The following is a 16,216-nucleotide window of genomic DNA, read 5'->3' as shown; positions in this document are numbered from 1 at the left end:
AGAATCATTTCCTCCATTCTTAAGTATCTGATCATTTATGTGATTTGGTTTCCAAACAGGACTGTTATATGGGACAAGAACAACATTACTGCCCAAGGCTTTCAAGATATAGCTGTTGCTATGGAAAAGTAAGTTTTACTTAGGACTTCTTTCTAGAAAAATAGAAAAGAACCAATGGTGTTTGTGTCTCTGTGGGGTAATACAAGTAGCAATAGATTGGGAATCAGAAGGTCTGGGTCTGATTAGTCTCCTGCTAACCAGCCATGGGACCTGGGAAGACGCTGACTTTCCTCTGGTGTGAGTTTCTTCATCTATAAAATGAGAGCAGAGATGCTTATTCCGCCGAACACACAAGATCATGGTTGCAGGGGGGTGGGGTGGAGGGGGCTACACAGCGGTCACCTTGCTTCTTTCTCCTTGTGGTTTTAAATCTCCTTCCACTGGATCTCACTTTTTTTGCCCAGGATGACAACTCTGAATCCAGTGGTGAGAAGAAAGCTGAGGTCCAGAAAATAAAAATGAAATTGATGAAATGGCAAGGCTAGGGCTCACTGGTCTCATTTCTGTAAAAGGCTTTTTTTTATTACCTTCGTAACTAAAGTCTGCAACTATTATTTATTGTCAAATTTACTTTCCTAGTAAACTAAATGGGGAAAGAAGAATACAAACGTGGCTGAAAAAAATGCTAGAAATCTGGTTCTTTCTGAGCTTTTCAATCCTCATAGTGTATTCTAATGGTAGGAATGATCAAAGCAGATTTATAGCATTAAAAACGAGTGGTTACAAAATGTAGGAGGGAAATTAGGGGCCAGTAGCATAGAAGTTGGGCCTCTTAGGAGGGGGAGGGGGTGCTCATTATTTTGTGTTTTCCTCGATTCACGGCCCCTCAGGTGGAGCTGTCATGCCCAACATGGTGACCTGGATAAAAGCCTAGACCTGGAATTAGGAGCCCTCCATTCAGTCCCCAGCTCTGTCACCAATAAGCCTGTGATCTTGAGCCTATGATCATTTCACCTCATTGATGAATTTTTCTTTTATAAAGTGAGAAATCACAGTAAATTATCTCTAAGTGGCTTCAGTTCTAAATCCCGTGGTTCTCCTTTAGCCAGGAAGTCAAAATTGCTGCCACCACCGCCATCACTAAACATCACTAAACAAGGCAGCTTATACCATCAGTCATCATGGCCACCTCTCCCGGGAGCCTTCTGTGACTGCAGAACCTCCTGTAATTACACCTATTGCACACAAAACCTTTGAATGGAAACATACATTTACAGATTGCTGCATTTGGGTGCTAACAGCACAGCTGCCACTCTAATGACGTTGCAGACTGCCAGCCCAGGCAGGTCTTTGTGAGAAGCCAAGAGGATGCACCCCCAACACTCCACGTTTCCAGACTGAAAGCAGAACTCCCTGATCACAGTCTGTTATGTACTCTGTGCTCCAAGATGCCAATGGTGTGAAATCACATTTGGTTTAGATAAACCACGCTGGTCTGAAGCATGATGAAAAGTGGATGAGGGAAAAGAAAATCTTCAAGGCTGCAAAAAGAGACGTATTATCTCTTAGTTTCAGTTGGCTGGTTCCTCTTAAGTCAAACAAAAGCAATTTTGCTCAAACAAAGCTAAGGTAAAAATTGAAGTTATAGAAATAACAGCCTTGTCTTTGCTGATTATTTTACTTTCAGCCACCTTGTCAGTTGGACTGGATGAAGAACAGTTGTTGTTTTTTTTTCCCCATTAGGTAACCATCCAGATTGGCTGCTTTTATTAAGATGACTGTTTATTTTCTTTATTATTTCTTCATTATTAGTACCTATTTTAGGAATTAGCTGTTAATTTATTCTTCCAGTAGAAGCCATCTGACTATCCATAAGAGTCACACCATGAGTGCTGCTTGTTGTTTAGAGACCTGAAACAAGCCAGCTGTGGGATGCCTAGGTACCAGTTGCCGACACGTGGCCCACAAGGTCATCCTTCCTGAGTGTCTTGTTGTAGAAACAGATGCATTCTGGCTGGGAGAGAGGAGGCATCTCCAGGGCTAGAGTTTGTGGTAGGGGAGCAGGTGTGAGTGTTCATCCAGACACATAGCACTTTGTAGCAAGTTCAGGAGCAGAGGTCAGAGTGCAGATTTAGAGTTCTCACGCAAAAATGACTCACCCTTGCATTCTTGTGTCTAATCAGCCAGGCAACAGCCGTGTGAGGTATTAAATAGACCCAGAGTTCCACAGTTGCTTTACTTGGTGTCTAGAGCCTGGGGCACTCGGGCTGATTTGGGGTGCCAACTGCCAGAACCTGCAGAGGTCAGGGTGTTGAGCCAGCAGGAAGGTTTTCTAAAGACAGTCACTGGTCTCGGACTTGGTTATTTAAAGGAGCCCAGAGCCTGAACAGACTGTTTTTGGGGATGTTCACATCCTTGGCTTGGAGAGCAAATGTTTTGGTTCTATTTTGGGTTTTTCGTCTACCGTTCTGGGTCTGTCTGTCACGTTGTCACTGTGGTAATCACGTTACCTTCAGATCTGTTGGTGACTAAAATCCAAGTAGCAAGTTGATGCTGGACTTTTTTCCTAGCCTTTCTCTCAGGCCATCTCTCCAGTTCCAATTTGAAAATCCTGTGCTTGCTGTAATTGAAAACTGAAAGCAAAACAACAAAACCAGATTCCTTCCAGTTGTGTAGGTTTTGTAGACAGCGTGACTTGACGAGGTCACTCGTGGTGTCGCACAGGTGGTAGGAAAGAAGGCTGACCTGCAGTCGAGGGGCCTAAGATGGTCCGGTAGTTTAGAATTTTCTAAGACGCTCTGGCAACTCTCTTTTCGGATTTTAAAAAAGAGTGCTGAATTAAGATAATAGGAAGTGATTTTCAAATGAACATACCATTTTCTCCTTTTTCTAGGAACTACACGTTGAGATTTATGCCAATTCCTATGTATGATGCTTCTCAAGCCTTAAAAACAAACCCTGACAAAACAGAAGAGGCTCTGCAGAAGGTATTGAAGGATCAGTAACTTAATTATAATAAATTCACATTCGAGTGGAATTGTGTGGATAATACATTCTGAACATATGAACAGTGCTTTGTATTTTACAAAGCTTTTTTCACATTAGCTTGTATTCTTATGGTCACGACTGGCATAATGCATGACTGGGGGAGGAATAAAATAAAGACTAAAACTTGTCATGAAATGTAAGTGGAGTAAAATAACATTCTTAGAGCATCAACATGCCAGACTTAGGCATGGATAACTTCCTCTTCGTCCATTGGAGAATGCGTACAAGTGAATGACAACTAACACAACCTTCATCCCCTTCATCCTCAACAGCTAGAGCCTTCCCTTCCTTCTTCATCGAGAAATTTAGGGTATTACTGAGATCTCGTTTTACCACCTTTGTCTATAAATGTGTCTGAATCCACACCCAATGCCCACCTCCTTTCTGGCAACCCCAGAGGATGATGGGTACCTTCCCCTTCAAAGCCCAGCCATCTTCAGTGCCTTTAACCCCAACATCTCTGCCCTGTGCTGGAAACTTGCCCTGTGAGTCATTCCCTCGCTCTTTCATATCTTCATCCTTCTTGTTCTATGGTTATGGCTACCTTTTTCTCTACTTTTAGATGTGCTCAAATATTTCCCATTTGAGGAAGCCTACTCCACCTTTATTATGGTGTTATTTGGGAAATCTTCTAAATCTTTCTTCCCTCTTTGTTCTTTCATCTGGTGGTATCACCCTCTGTCCAATCTCCTAAGCTTGACTTTTTTCCCTCTATATCTTCTGTAGCCAGTCAGTCACCAAGTTTACTGATTCTAGTGCATAAATCTCTTCATTAACTCTCCTTCCCTCTATTCCTATAACAGATGCCTTTATTCAAACCTCATCCTCTCTCACCAGGATGATTACATCCTCTTGTCTGTTTTCCATGCTGCAGTCAAAAATAGCCATCTTCCTTCATGGTGAAGTTGATCAGACTAAAACCTTCAATCCATTGCTCCTGGTGGCTTTTAGGATAAAGCCTAATCTCCTTAACTTATCATGAATTTCTGCCCAGGATCTGCCTCCTATTCACCGCCAATTTCATCTCTTGCCAACCCTTAGTCTTTGTTTTGCTCTACCTCAGGGAACTTGTTAGAAATGCAATTTCTTGGGCCTCAGAAACTGGGGTGGGACTTATACATCTGTGTTTTTCTGAGTTGTCCTGGTGATTGTAACATTTGAGAATCACTGCTCGAATCTAGGTGATACTCGTGCTTTCCCCACTACTGTGCATATCTGTTGAGATTGAAATCAAGGGTCAGTTCATCCAGGAAGACTTCTCGGAGTCCCTTTTCCCTGCTAGGTAGGTGGTCTCAGAATTTCCTGTAGTTCTGTCTGTCACTGGCCTTGTGACATTGTTTTAAGTTACCTGCCTCTATTTTTTGTTTTTGTTTTTTTTTCCTCCCAGCGACCGTGAGCTCTTTGAAGGCAGAGCCTATACTTTTCATCTTGTTTTATTCTCAGAAGCTAGTGCAGTACCTGGCATGCATGCTTGGATGGCTGTTCTTTAGACATTCAGTGAATTAAAGAGAGTAAGGTTGGGAGTGGAGGGGAGAGGAAGCTGTGGTGTAGCAAAAGAAACCATCTAAGGTTTGGATTCAGAAGATCTGACTAAATCAAACTCTTCCCAGCATTGTAAGTTCAGTATGTATTTAATTTTTCTGAACTTTAGTTTCTCCATCTACATAAAAAATAAAGCTACACGATAACTGTATTTAGCTGACACTTAGCATATAGTTTATACTGGGTGCCTGGCACTATTTTAAATGATTTACATAAATTAACATCTGTCATCTTTAAAATAAACCCATGAGGTAGGTTCTATTATATGCTCATTTTACAGATAAGAAAACTGAAGGACAGAGTGATTAAGTAATTTGCCTAAGGTGTCCATGAGGATCAAATGAGGTGGTATATGTGAAAAGCAGTTTGTAGACCATAAAGCAATATACAAATGTTCGATATCTTTACACTTTCCTGAAGGATATTAGTCAGCTTATAACAAAAGACATATTCTACAGAAACAAGGTTTCTGGTTTCAGATTAGACATGTAAAGACTTTGGAAGTCATCATTCCCATCCTCACAAGAAGAAAAAAAAGCCTTAACAAACAGAAAATCAGTGACTTTTCTTAGGTCTGCCAGAGAGTTGAGGTTACAAGGCAAACTGTCACCCTGGAAACTGGAGAGATGGTAATACAGAGAATCACAGAGAATCAAAGCTGAGATCAGCTTACCAGGGGCAGAAGCTAATGGAGCTGGTAACTCAGAGGAATGCTTAAACAGTAATTGCTGAATTGCTGGAGGCTTAGTGTGGACTAGTTTAAGAGCTTAAAAAAAAAAAAAAAAAAAAAAAGAAGAAGCCAAATACTCCTAGGTGCTTAGTCTTAGGGAGGCCCTGACCTTTGCATGGGTTTTAGTTACAAGAACCCCAGGTTATCACAGTGAAGATTGAAGGAGGATAATTCACTCATGTTTCTGGCAGGGGGAAGGGAAAAAGTAACCATTTTGAAATACACTCAGAGCATGCTGTTCTCCATAACAAAGGCCTACCCTCAAGAGAAGCTATTCTACCAGAGCCTTATCTGACCTAGTAGAAGACAATTAGACCACTGCAGCCCCTTCCAGCCTTCCTGTTTCACATAAGGGAGGGAAAAAAAAAAAGGCCAAGAAACACTTCTGAAGGTCACAGTCCAGGGACTCAGGCCTGGTTTAAAAAAAAAAAAAAAAAAGCCTAAATTTAATCCTAAGATTATAGAATGCTTCCCCTCCCTATTATACTTACATCACATATCAATTATAATAACACTGAATTACAACTAAGCAAAGCTGTCAGACACTTTATTTAAGGAGGCATTTCTAGGGAAACCCCAAAACAGCAGGGGAGACATAAACAAGGTCAATAGAAGAAATTAACTGGCATATACAGTTACAGCAGACATTCAACACACCTCAACTTCTAGCCAGAGGAACATAAAAGCCTCACATTAAAAGACTGATTACCTCAGTTATTACTAGCTACATCATATCTGGCTTTCAACAAAAAATTACAAGACAAGCTAAAAGACAAGAAAAAACACAGTATGAAGAGACAAAGTGAACATCAGAACCAGACTCAGATATGACACAGATTTTAGAATTATCAGACAGGTAATTTTAAATAACTATGATCAAATATGTTAAGGGCTCTAATGGAAAAAGTAAAAAAAAAAAAAAAAAAAAAAGCAAGAACAGATAGGTAATAAAAGCAGAGAGACAGGAACTCTAAGAAAAAATTGAAAGGAAATGCTAGAGATCAAAAATGCTGTAACAAGCAAAAAAAATGCCTTTTATGAGTTCATCAGTGGACTGGACACAGCTGAGGAAAGAATCATTGAGCTTGAAGATATGTCAGTAGAAACTTCCCAGACTGAAATGCAAAGAGGAGAAAAAGAATAGGGGGAAAAAAGAACAGAAGATCCCAAAACTATGGGACAATTACAAAACATTGAACATCCTGGTAATGGGAATACCAGAAGGAGAAGAAAGAGAAAAGAACAGAAGAAATGTCTGAAGTAATAATGACTTACAATTTTCTAAAATTAATGACAGACACCAAACCACAGATCCAGGGATCTCAGAGAACACCAAGCAGGATAAATACCGCCCCCCCAAAAAAAATTGATGTGTAGGCATATCATATTCAAACTGCAGAAAACCAAAGACAAAGAGAAAATCTTGAAGGAAGCCAGAGGAAAAATATACCTTACATATTGAGAAATAAGGGTAAGAATTATATCAGACTTGGAGTCACAAAGCATGCAAGCAAGAAGAAAGTGGAGTGAAATATTTAAAGTGTTGAAAAAAACCCGAAAAACCCAGCAGCCTAGAATTCTGCATCTAGCAATATTTTCCTTCAAAAATAAAGAAGAAATACTTTCTAAGACAGCAGTGTTACAAGGGGTGAAAGGGAGAAATTGGTGATACTCCCTTATAATGTACCTGTACCTGCGCTATTTGTGAAACGGTATACAGTTGGCCCGTGGACAGCACGGGGCTTAATCTGAGTATACCTTATAGTTGGCCCTTCTTGTCTGCATCCATGGATTCAACCAACCATGGACCATGTATGCTGTAGTATTTACTACTGAAAAATATCCACTTATAAGCAGACCTGTGCAGTTCAAACCTGTTTGTTCAAGGGACAACTGCAGTGTTATTTGAAAGAGGAGTTGGATGAATTGTAAATGTATATTGCCCACACTAGGGAAACCACTAAAATATTTATAAAGAAGTATACTTAATATTCTAAGAAAGGAGAGAAAAGTGCAATCATATACAATACTTAAAACCAGAGAAGGCAGAAAAAGAGAGAGGAGGATAAAAGAAGAAACAAAGAACAAATGCAGAATATGCAAATATATTAATTATAAAAGTTGTGTTTTTTTAAAATGAAAATCGGTGACTTTAAATCTCATATTTATTGGTTTTTTTCCCCTATAGTATTTAACTATGCTCTTATATGTTCAAGTTTTCATTTTAACAGAACTGTCCTCTGGAAGAATTATGGCTCTTTAATTTTACTCTACTGAAAAACAATATTGTGATTCTATACTCAATCTTTATTTTTTTAAAATATAAGATTCCTTTATTAAAACACAGCACAGCATTTTTTTGCCTTCTGTGCTGCTGCTCTTTTCAGCAATGAGACTGAAGATGTCTGACTGACTGTAGACTGTCTCCCAGGTCACTGCTGCCCAGGGGTACTGGCAAATGTGATTAATGACACTTTTGGCTCTTCCTCTTTCCTTTTGACCTGAGTCAGGCCCTTGTCCTGTCCTGGTTCTCTGTCTTGGTCTCTAATAGTGCACAGAAGGAAAGTTTACCTTGTAAACTTTCCAGATGCAAATACTTTCAGCAGTGATGTGTACCTGACCGTTATTAAAGACACTTCAGCATTGTTTTTCTTCCTTCCCCTTGCACTAGCTTTTAGAAATGAGCTTTGAATATTATTTTTTTTTTCTAAAATATTTCCTCTAGGCTCAGTCTGTGAAGCACTGTTGGTGCACCTGGGGAAGGCCTGGAAGCACGTGGGCCAGCCTTGGTGCACTGCCTGTGTGTGAGCTGAGCCTCCTGAATAAACAAGCTGCTCTCAGAACTGGCCCATGGCCAGGGCTTCATGAGACCAAATGTAGAAGAACAAAACAAAATCACCCAAAGCTGGGTGGCAGTGTGTGCCTGTCATATTTCAGGCAGAATCTTTTTTTAGCAAAGACATTCTATCTTAATGGTAATGTCACCTTGGAAAGAGATGACTTCTTGGGAAGCAGCAAGAGAAAATTAATGTAATATAATGTCATGGTATTAATGTGTCACTTTAATGATGCTTCATTTCAGGGGTCTTTTTGTTTTTATAATATCTTCATTTATGTTTAGTAGAATGGTACATTTTGTTCTGCTTTATGGTTTCCAAGGATGATAATAATTATAGCCTGTATTTTAATTGTTCCTAATTGGTATTAAGTAGTAGTCATTTTAGCATATGTAAAATGAAAATGAAAATGTAATAATCCTGAAAGCCTCACAGTTACTAGAAATTCTTAACCAGGGAACTGTAGTGACAAATTAGAAGCCAAATGGTTAAGTTGCATTTTGAAAACAAATAAAAACAACAACTGAAAAAAAATAGATGGCATACTTAATCATCTCAAATCATTCTTTAAAAAAACACATTAATAGGTATTCATTATAATCAATAGTTTACATTTTTCAATGTATTATATATCCATTGTATATTATTCTTCAATACTTTATTTCAATCTAGTTATCATTTGTATGTTTGAATTTTTCGTAAAACATTGTCTATGTATAAAAATATAGATTGTCAAGCAACTTCAAGATTTCTCATTTTCTGTAGAAATCCATTTTCTTATTTTTGGTAATTTTGCTAAAACCATTCCTGTTTTTGAGAAAACATGTAAACCTGGTGGATTAAGGAAATTGGTATATGGTTTTGAGTTGTACCAGCCTGTGTCTTTCCAATTTTGTACCTATTTTCTCCTTTTTTCCCTTAAAATAAAGAATTTTCTGAGTGCTGGTGGATAAGGCCAAGAGGTTCAGAAAGGACCATCCATACACTATAGGGGTATTTATTTAGCTTCTGAACTGTTTAGTGGTTAAAAATTTGTGAGAGAGAAAGCTTGTGATCGTGTACAGGAAAGTGATGAGAAGTCACTAAAAGGGGTCTCTAACCCTGCAGGCAATTAAACACTTGCTCATCTTTGTCAACTACTGAGTGACATAAAAATTACCCTGGTTACCTGCGAGTGAAATATCTAACTAAAAACACCCATAATGCATCACGACAATAGCCAGTTTTCCCATCTCATACGTTTTGTGGGGTCAAGGATGTGTGTGTGGCAGGATGTGTGAATTAGTTGCTTGGGTCTTCAGTTTAGCAGCTGGCTGTTGCACTTATGACTTTACTCTCTGCTGAGTCGAAATGTGTTCTTGAGAGAGACATGTGCTTAATTTCCAGATAGAAAACTATCTGCTCCGGAATCACGAGACTAGAAAATACCTTCAAGAGCAGGCCTACCGCCTACAGCAGGGCATTGTCACCAGCACCACGCAGCAGGTAAGAAGGTGCCAGTCTTCTCCCAGTGACAGTTCCTCCTCTTACTCATGCTGAACTGACCCTTTTAAGAGCCAGGGACCAAGGATTTTTATCGTTTGAATCATTCCCAATGGGGCAGTAAGAACCTGTTTCTGAAAATGACAACAAATGTTAAGTAGAGTTTGGGGGAGGTTAATTCTAATGCTAAATATGCACTTTTCATTGTTGATGATTTTGTGCCTTTTAAGAATGTCAGTAAGGTGTATCTTAGATTTATATACAACTATTAGGAACCCTGGATTACAGATGATAAAAGTCTGAGGGTAATCAAATTTGCTACTTTGGAGACATCCTATTCCTTTTCTTCTACTCCCTCTCACTTCTATGAGTAGGAAACAAATTCCCAGATTCTTCTGAATAATTAAGAATTTGTTGAATATTAATTAATACAAGTGCTGAAGAGAAACTAAACTGTTTTTTACTTCATTCCTCTTCTCTCTACCCAACTTTAGAATAAAAAAAGTATGGAATGTTTTCCTCCAAAAATATTAACCAAAACCAAGGATCATAAGATATTTGAGGAAAACCTATAGGATGTCAAAGAAGGAAGAAGATAAACCAAAGAACTGAGCTCAGATAATTCAGAGTACAGCAGAGGACTTTAAAAAAATATTGTAATTAGTAAGTTCAGAAGGAATTGAGACAATATTATATCCATAAAATAGGAATGAGCTGCTATGAAAAAGAATAATCAGAGAATAAGAAACAATGCTTAACAGTTGAAAATATGAAAACTGTAATATAGACTTAAATTAACCAATAGGGCACAAATTAAGCTGTTTCTCTGGTAGAAAACAAGAGAAAATCTTAAAACATGCAGTAAAAAGACAGATAAAAAATATGAGAGAAAAGTAAGTCAGAATCGTGAAGAGATTAAAAGTGACCAATAGCCTTCTAATAGGAATGTCAAAATTTAAAAAGAGACATAATAGAAAAAGTTAAAAAAGAGAAAATAATAGAAAAGCATTTCATATGAATCTTGGGGTTGATATGACCTACTGAAATTGATATGGATGAATGGGTGAAGGCCCACACCTGGTCAGAACACTGAGAATAAAGAAAAAAACATCTTAAAGAGTTCCAGACAGAATAAAAAGGCTATCTTACAAGGGAACTGGAACCAATTCTTAGCATCAATCTCAATTACTAGAAACAAATGAGGTTCAGAGGGGAATTTGTTTTGGACCAAGGATTCTATATCTAGTCATTTTATCCAACAGATGCGAGGGCAGACTAAAACTGTCCTCGCACATGGACCCAGAAATTTTACCCCCAATATTCCATACGAAAAAAGGCTTTTTGAGGAAATTCTCCAGCATAACAAAGAAAAATAAGAAAGTATACAATATGAGGTATAAGTAAGAAACGAAATCATAGAAGTTATAAGAGCTGAAAGAAAGCTTTAAAAAGTTGCCACTTTGGGAAAATCTGCTTTGAGCTGCAGAATTAAAAGGTACAGGATTACATTTCTTTCTCTATGAATCCCATAATCATAATTCTGTACCTGCATTTTAGTAGATTTAAAATTTTATTATCAACTTAGACAGGAAGGGAACACCTAATTATTGCTATACTAAAAAATGTACATGTCGGAAATTTTAATGTAAAAGTAATGAAACTAATTAAAATTAGGAGTTGAAGAGGGAGAAAGGTGAGTGGTAGTATAAGTATACTAAATTTTTACTTGTTTCATGGAATAATCCTCTATTCTATAATTCATAAATCAAAAATACAGATGTAAATCTACTATTTAAATTTAAAATGGAAGCCACTAAAAAGGATTAAAACAGAGGGTTTTCAAAAATGTTTATTTCAGCAGATTGAGAGGAACTGACTGGTAGGGAAAGTTTTGTCATTTGAGACCATTTTGTATGGTTTGTTCTATTTTCTTACCTTGGGTAGATGTCATTTTAATTTTTTGTGGTGTCTTTGGTTTTGGTATCAAAACCAAATGAGGGTAACGCTCATCTCATAGAATGACTTTGGAAGCGTTTCTTCCTCTTCAATTTTTTGGTATACTTTGAGAAGGATAAGTGTTAAGTCTTCTCTCAGTGTTTGGTAGAATTCACCTGTGAAGCCATCTGGTCCTGGACTTTTGTTTGTTGGGAGTTTTTTTTTTTTATTGCCAATTTAATTTCATTACTGGTAATTGGTCTGTTCATGTTTTTTATTTCTTACTGATTCAGTCGTGGGAGATTGTATGTTTCTAGGAATTTATTTCTTCTAGGTTGTCCATTTTATTGGGGTATATTTGTTTGTAGTAATCTCTTATCGTTTGTATTTCTGTGATGTCACTTGTAACTTCTCTTTCATTTCTGATTTATTTATTTGAGCCCTCTCTTTTTTCTTGATTAGTCTGGCTAAAGGTTTATCAGTTTTGTTGATATTTTCAAAGAACCAGCTCTTAGTTTCATTAATATTTTCTATTTTTTTTTTTAGTCTCTATTTCTTTTATTTCCGCTCTGATCTTTAGGATTTCTTTCCTTCTACTAACTTTGGTTTTGTTTGTTCTCCTTTTTCTAGTTCCTTTAGGTGCAAAGTTAGGTTATTTATTTGAGATTGTTCCTGTTTCCCAGGATAGGCTTGTATTGCTATAAACGTCCCTCTTAGAACTGCTTTTGCTGCGTCCCATAGATTTTGGATCGTTGTGTTTCCATTTTCATTTGTCTACAGGTGTTTTTTGATTTCCTCTTTGACTTCTTCAGTGATCCATTGGTTGTTTAGTTGCATATTGTTTAGCCTCCACATATTTGTGGTTTTGCACTTTTTTTCTTGTTGTTGATTTCTAGTCTTATACTGGTCAGAAAAGATGCTTGATATGATTTCAGTCTTCTTAAATATATTGAGAATTGTTTTGTGGCCCAGCATGTGATCTATCCTGGAGCACATTCCATGTGCTCTTGAAAAGAATATGTATTTTACTGCTTTGGGATGGAGTGTCATTTTAATTTTTTGTTGTTCCTTTTTCTTAAAAGAGAATGAAGGAAAGATGTCCATAATAAATGAGTTGTGTGTAATCTTTTAAGTAGGTAAAATTATATGGATGACTGCATAGATATGCATAGAGATTTGTGAAAGAGTGTTCACCAAAATGTTAATGATGGTTCTCTCAGGTGCTGTGATTAGGTGATTTTTATTCTCTTATACTTCACAGTATGGTTTGAATGCTTTACAGTAAGCATGTATTATTTATATAAGAAAAAGTAAAGCGATATGTGTTGAGAAAAAGAAAAACAGTAATTATGAATATTAGTGAAGTAACAGGGAGTTTTGAGAAGGAAAACATTATTTTGACCTTACCAGTGCCTTAAAAAATCTCAATTTTTTTCCTGCAAGAGACTAATATTAGCCTTTAGTACTTTATGCTTTACTGTTATTTCCTGGTTTTAGTGTTTAACATTAAAAGCAATGAGAGTGCTAAAATCTTACATTGAACCTTTGCCTTGGGTTCCTTTATGAGCTACCATAATGCAGGCTTTTCTTGATACAATATCCTTTTAACTTTTTTCCTCATTTACAGGGGTTTTGCTCATCCAAAAAAATTACTGCCCCAACCTTTAATGCTAATTCTTAAAAGTAAGTTTTGTCTTCTCAATCAAGAGGAAATTATACACAGGAGGCATGTACAGATGTTTCATTCTGCATGGGTGACATCATTCTGAATTATTTGAGTCATTATGTAGTAGGTATACTGCCACCTTTTCGCTTTGGGGATTTCTTAGGACATGATGATTAGCAGTTTTCAGACTTTAATTGTTTCAGTCACCTTAGGAGAGATTCATCTCCTTCTTATTGAAACTTCTTATTGAAGTTTCCAGAAATAGGAACACAGAAAGAATAGACCCTCTGTGACTACTTCTGCCAAACGCATAGCCAGTCATCATTCCTGGGTGACACTGAGGGATTAAAATATGTTTCAATGAAACATTGAAGTCTCATAATTGTTCACATATTTGTTTTTGTCTCTAGTCTTTGTTTAGGAAAGACCTTCACATGACAACACTCCACTGCTGACCTTCACATGACTCAACATTCCACCTCTGCTTTTGATCTCTTCTTTTCCATCTTATAAACCCTCTTAATCAAGAGTTAGCTAACTTCTTCTATAAAACACCAAACAGTAAATAGGCTTTACCGCCTGTATGGTCTCTGTTGCAACTACTCAGCTGTGCTATTGTAGAGCAAAAGCAGCCATAGACAATATCTTCATGAATGAGATTAGTGTGGCTGTTCCAATAAAACTTTATTTACAAAGACAGGCCCAGAATTGACAACCTATGCTAAGTCTTCTCACCCTTAAAAGAAAAAACAAAATTTTATTGCCTAGACCTATTTACTTAGCACACTCTCTTCCCTTCCTTTCATGCGCAGATTTTTATACTTGCTTTCATGACTTCTTTGCTACCCACTCACTTTGCAACCTTTCAGAATGTGCCCTCTGTCCCAATCTGTCTGCTGAGATGGCTCTCAGTGGACCTGGTCACCGAGTCAGAGGCCTTTTCTCCCTGTTCATCTTTTGATGAAAAGAGGCCGTCCGTATGTGTAGTGGTCAGGAACTTGGGCTCTCAAGTCAGATGACCTGGATTTAAGTACAGGCTCTGCTATTCCCTCTTAGTGGGAAATGTTCGTCATTTACTAACCTCTTTAAGGCTTGATTTCATCTATAAAAATGGGGGAAATGACTCAGAAGGTGCTGTGACAATTCAGTGAGGTAATGCATGCAAAGTACTTGGCTCCTCACTAGTAAACATTGTTTGTAGCTATATTTTTATTATTACGATTATTATTATTATTGACTGTTTTGTCTTTCTTAAGATGCACTTCTTGGTTCATCCGACAGTGTGCTGTTCTGAATATTTTTCTGCTGCTCTTTGTCTCCTTTCTACATAACTTTCTCTTTTTATCCTTCAAATGCAATCATTTTTCAGAGTTTTGTAGTTAGTGCTATCTGATCTGCTTCTGCCATTTTAACTCTCTCATCTGTGGATGACTCCTGGATCTATCCCCTCAGTCCCTGTTTCTTTCCAGAAAATCCTTTTTTTCAACTGCTTGTTCAGTATCTTCATCCAGATGACCCTCTGAGATAGCACGGTCACTAAGACCAAACTCATCCCTTGGAACAACCGATTTTGCCATTTTTCTCAGTGACATCATCATTCACTGAGGATAGAACTCCTGGAGTCATCTTGGATGCCTCGTTTGCTTTATTCATCCAAGGTCACTATTTACTGCCCATTTACCTTCAAGGTGTCTTTTACAGCCATTCTTTTCTTTCCGTTTCTATTGCATCTCCTCTTGTTAAGGCTTTTTATTAACTCCCTCCTATGTCTTCTTTTACAAGCACTGCAAGAACTAGTTTATTCATCTTCCATGTCTCCTTGTGCTTTTTACAGCCCTTTTCCTTTGTATCAGGGAAGCCGAGTCACTGTGAGTGTTATGGGGTAAGGAATTTTTAGATCTTCACAATTGTGGGAGAAGTTGGGGGAATAGATGCTCTATGCCTTGTACACGGTGTTTGAACTCCTTAGCCTGTGCCTAAGTCTTACACTATCTTGCCTCAACTCAGCATTCCAATCTGATCTCCCATAATAAAGTACCTCTGTTCCTAATCAGGAAATAGGAATCACAGGTGTCTGGATATGCCATTGCTTATGTTCATTCTTTGCTTTTAAAATTCCCTTCTCTTTTCTCAGTTTGTAGAAATCTTTCAGGACCCAGTCTAAAAGCTACCTTCAGCATCAGCTACATGTGATCCCTTCCTTGACTGAAATCCTTTAGAACTTTCTATCATTTATTTAGTCATTGAATAAACACTTATAAGGGTCTGTGATATGGCAGGCACTATTATAGGAGATGGAGCTTTGGCAGTGAATAAAATGTGCCTGTCTTTGTGGATACTATATTATGCAAACTTTATATCTTGTGTTATTGTTAATTGTGAATATTTCTTTCCACTTCTAGATTTTTACGTTGCTTGGTGGCAAAGGGTATATCTTACTCAGGACTGTATCTCATTCAATGCAAGGTGTTGAGTATATTTCTTTTGAATTGAATAAAGAAATAGATGTGGAGGAAGATAAAATTTTCCACAAGTAAGCTATTTGCTGGGACAGAGAACAGTTGTAACAAGTTGCAAACAACCAAAGCTGGCATTTATTGCTAATGGTTCTAAGTTCTGCACTTGGGTTCTATAGCCCAGTATGTTTGGAAAAGCCTAAGTGGTCACCACCAAGTGAGATGTGAGTTGCTGTGTGATTTAGTTGCCAAAGAAGCCAGTTTGACTTATACCACATTAATGAAAGTATACTTTCTACGGTAAGAAAGGTGATAGCCCCGTTCAGCTTACTGATCCACTCTTCCTCTGTTACAATATATTTTATTGAGGGGGGGCATGTTTTGTGACGGTCTTAGATGGAGGGAGAATTCAGAGAAGTGACCTGGGGTAGACAGGGGGAGGTGGCAGTCAGGGACCACACAATGTTGTCACAGTAGAATGGTAGAAGGAACTGGGAATGTTAAGCCTGAAGAAGAAAAG

At 37.7% G+C, this 16,216-nt stretch overlaps 1 protein-coding gene across 8 annotated transcripts in view; it reads left to right on the top strand.

Moving 5' to 3' along the window:
* Window positions 1–16,216, top strand: part of CARMIL1 (capping protein regulator and myosin 1 linker 1) — a 319,172-nt gene that overhangs the window by 220,913 nt on the left and 82,043 nt on the right. For 7 of the 8 annotated variants that reach the window (XM_082346317.1, XM_082346316.1, XM_082346315.1 and 4 more), the window contains 3 exons: window positions 60–128; window positions 2,894–2,987; window positions 9,544–9,642. In XM_082346317.1, coding sequence (XP_082202443.1) covers window positions 60–128; window positions 2,894–2,987; window positions 9,544–9,642 — 262 coding nt within the window. The remainder of the gene's footprint in view (window positions 1–59; window positions 129–2,893; window positions 2,988–9,543; window positions 9,643–16,216) is intronic. The other variant, XM_082346318.1, reaches the window with a different exon arrangement.

This window comes from Balaenoptera borealis, assembly GCF_965194805.1.
Source record: "Balaenoptera borealis genome assembly, chromosome: 12".
Classification (NCBI taxonomy): domain Eukaryota; kingdom Metazoa; phylum Chordata; class Mammalia; order Artiodactyla; family Balaenopteridae; genus Balaenoptera; species Balaenoptera borealis.
This window is presented reverse-complemented; position numbering and strand designations above follow the sequence as displayed.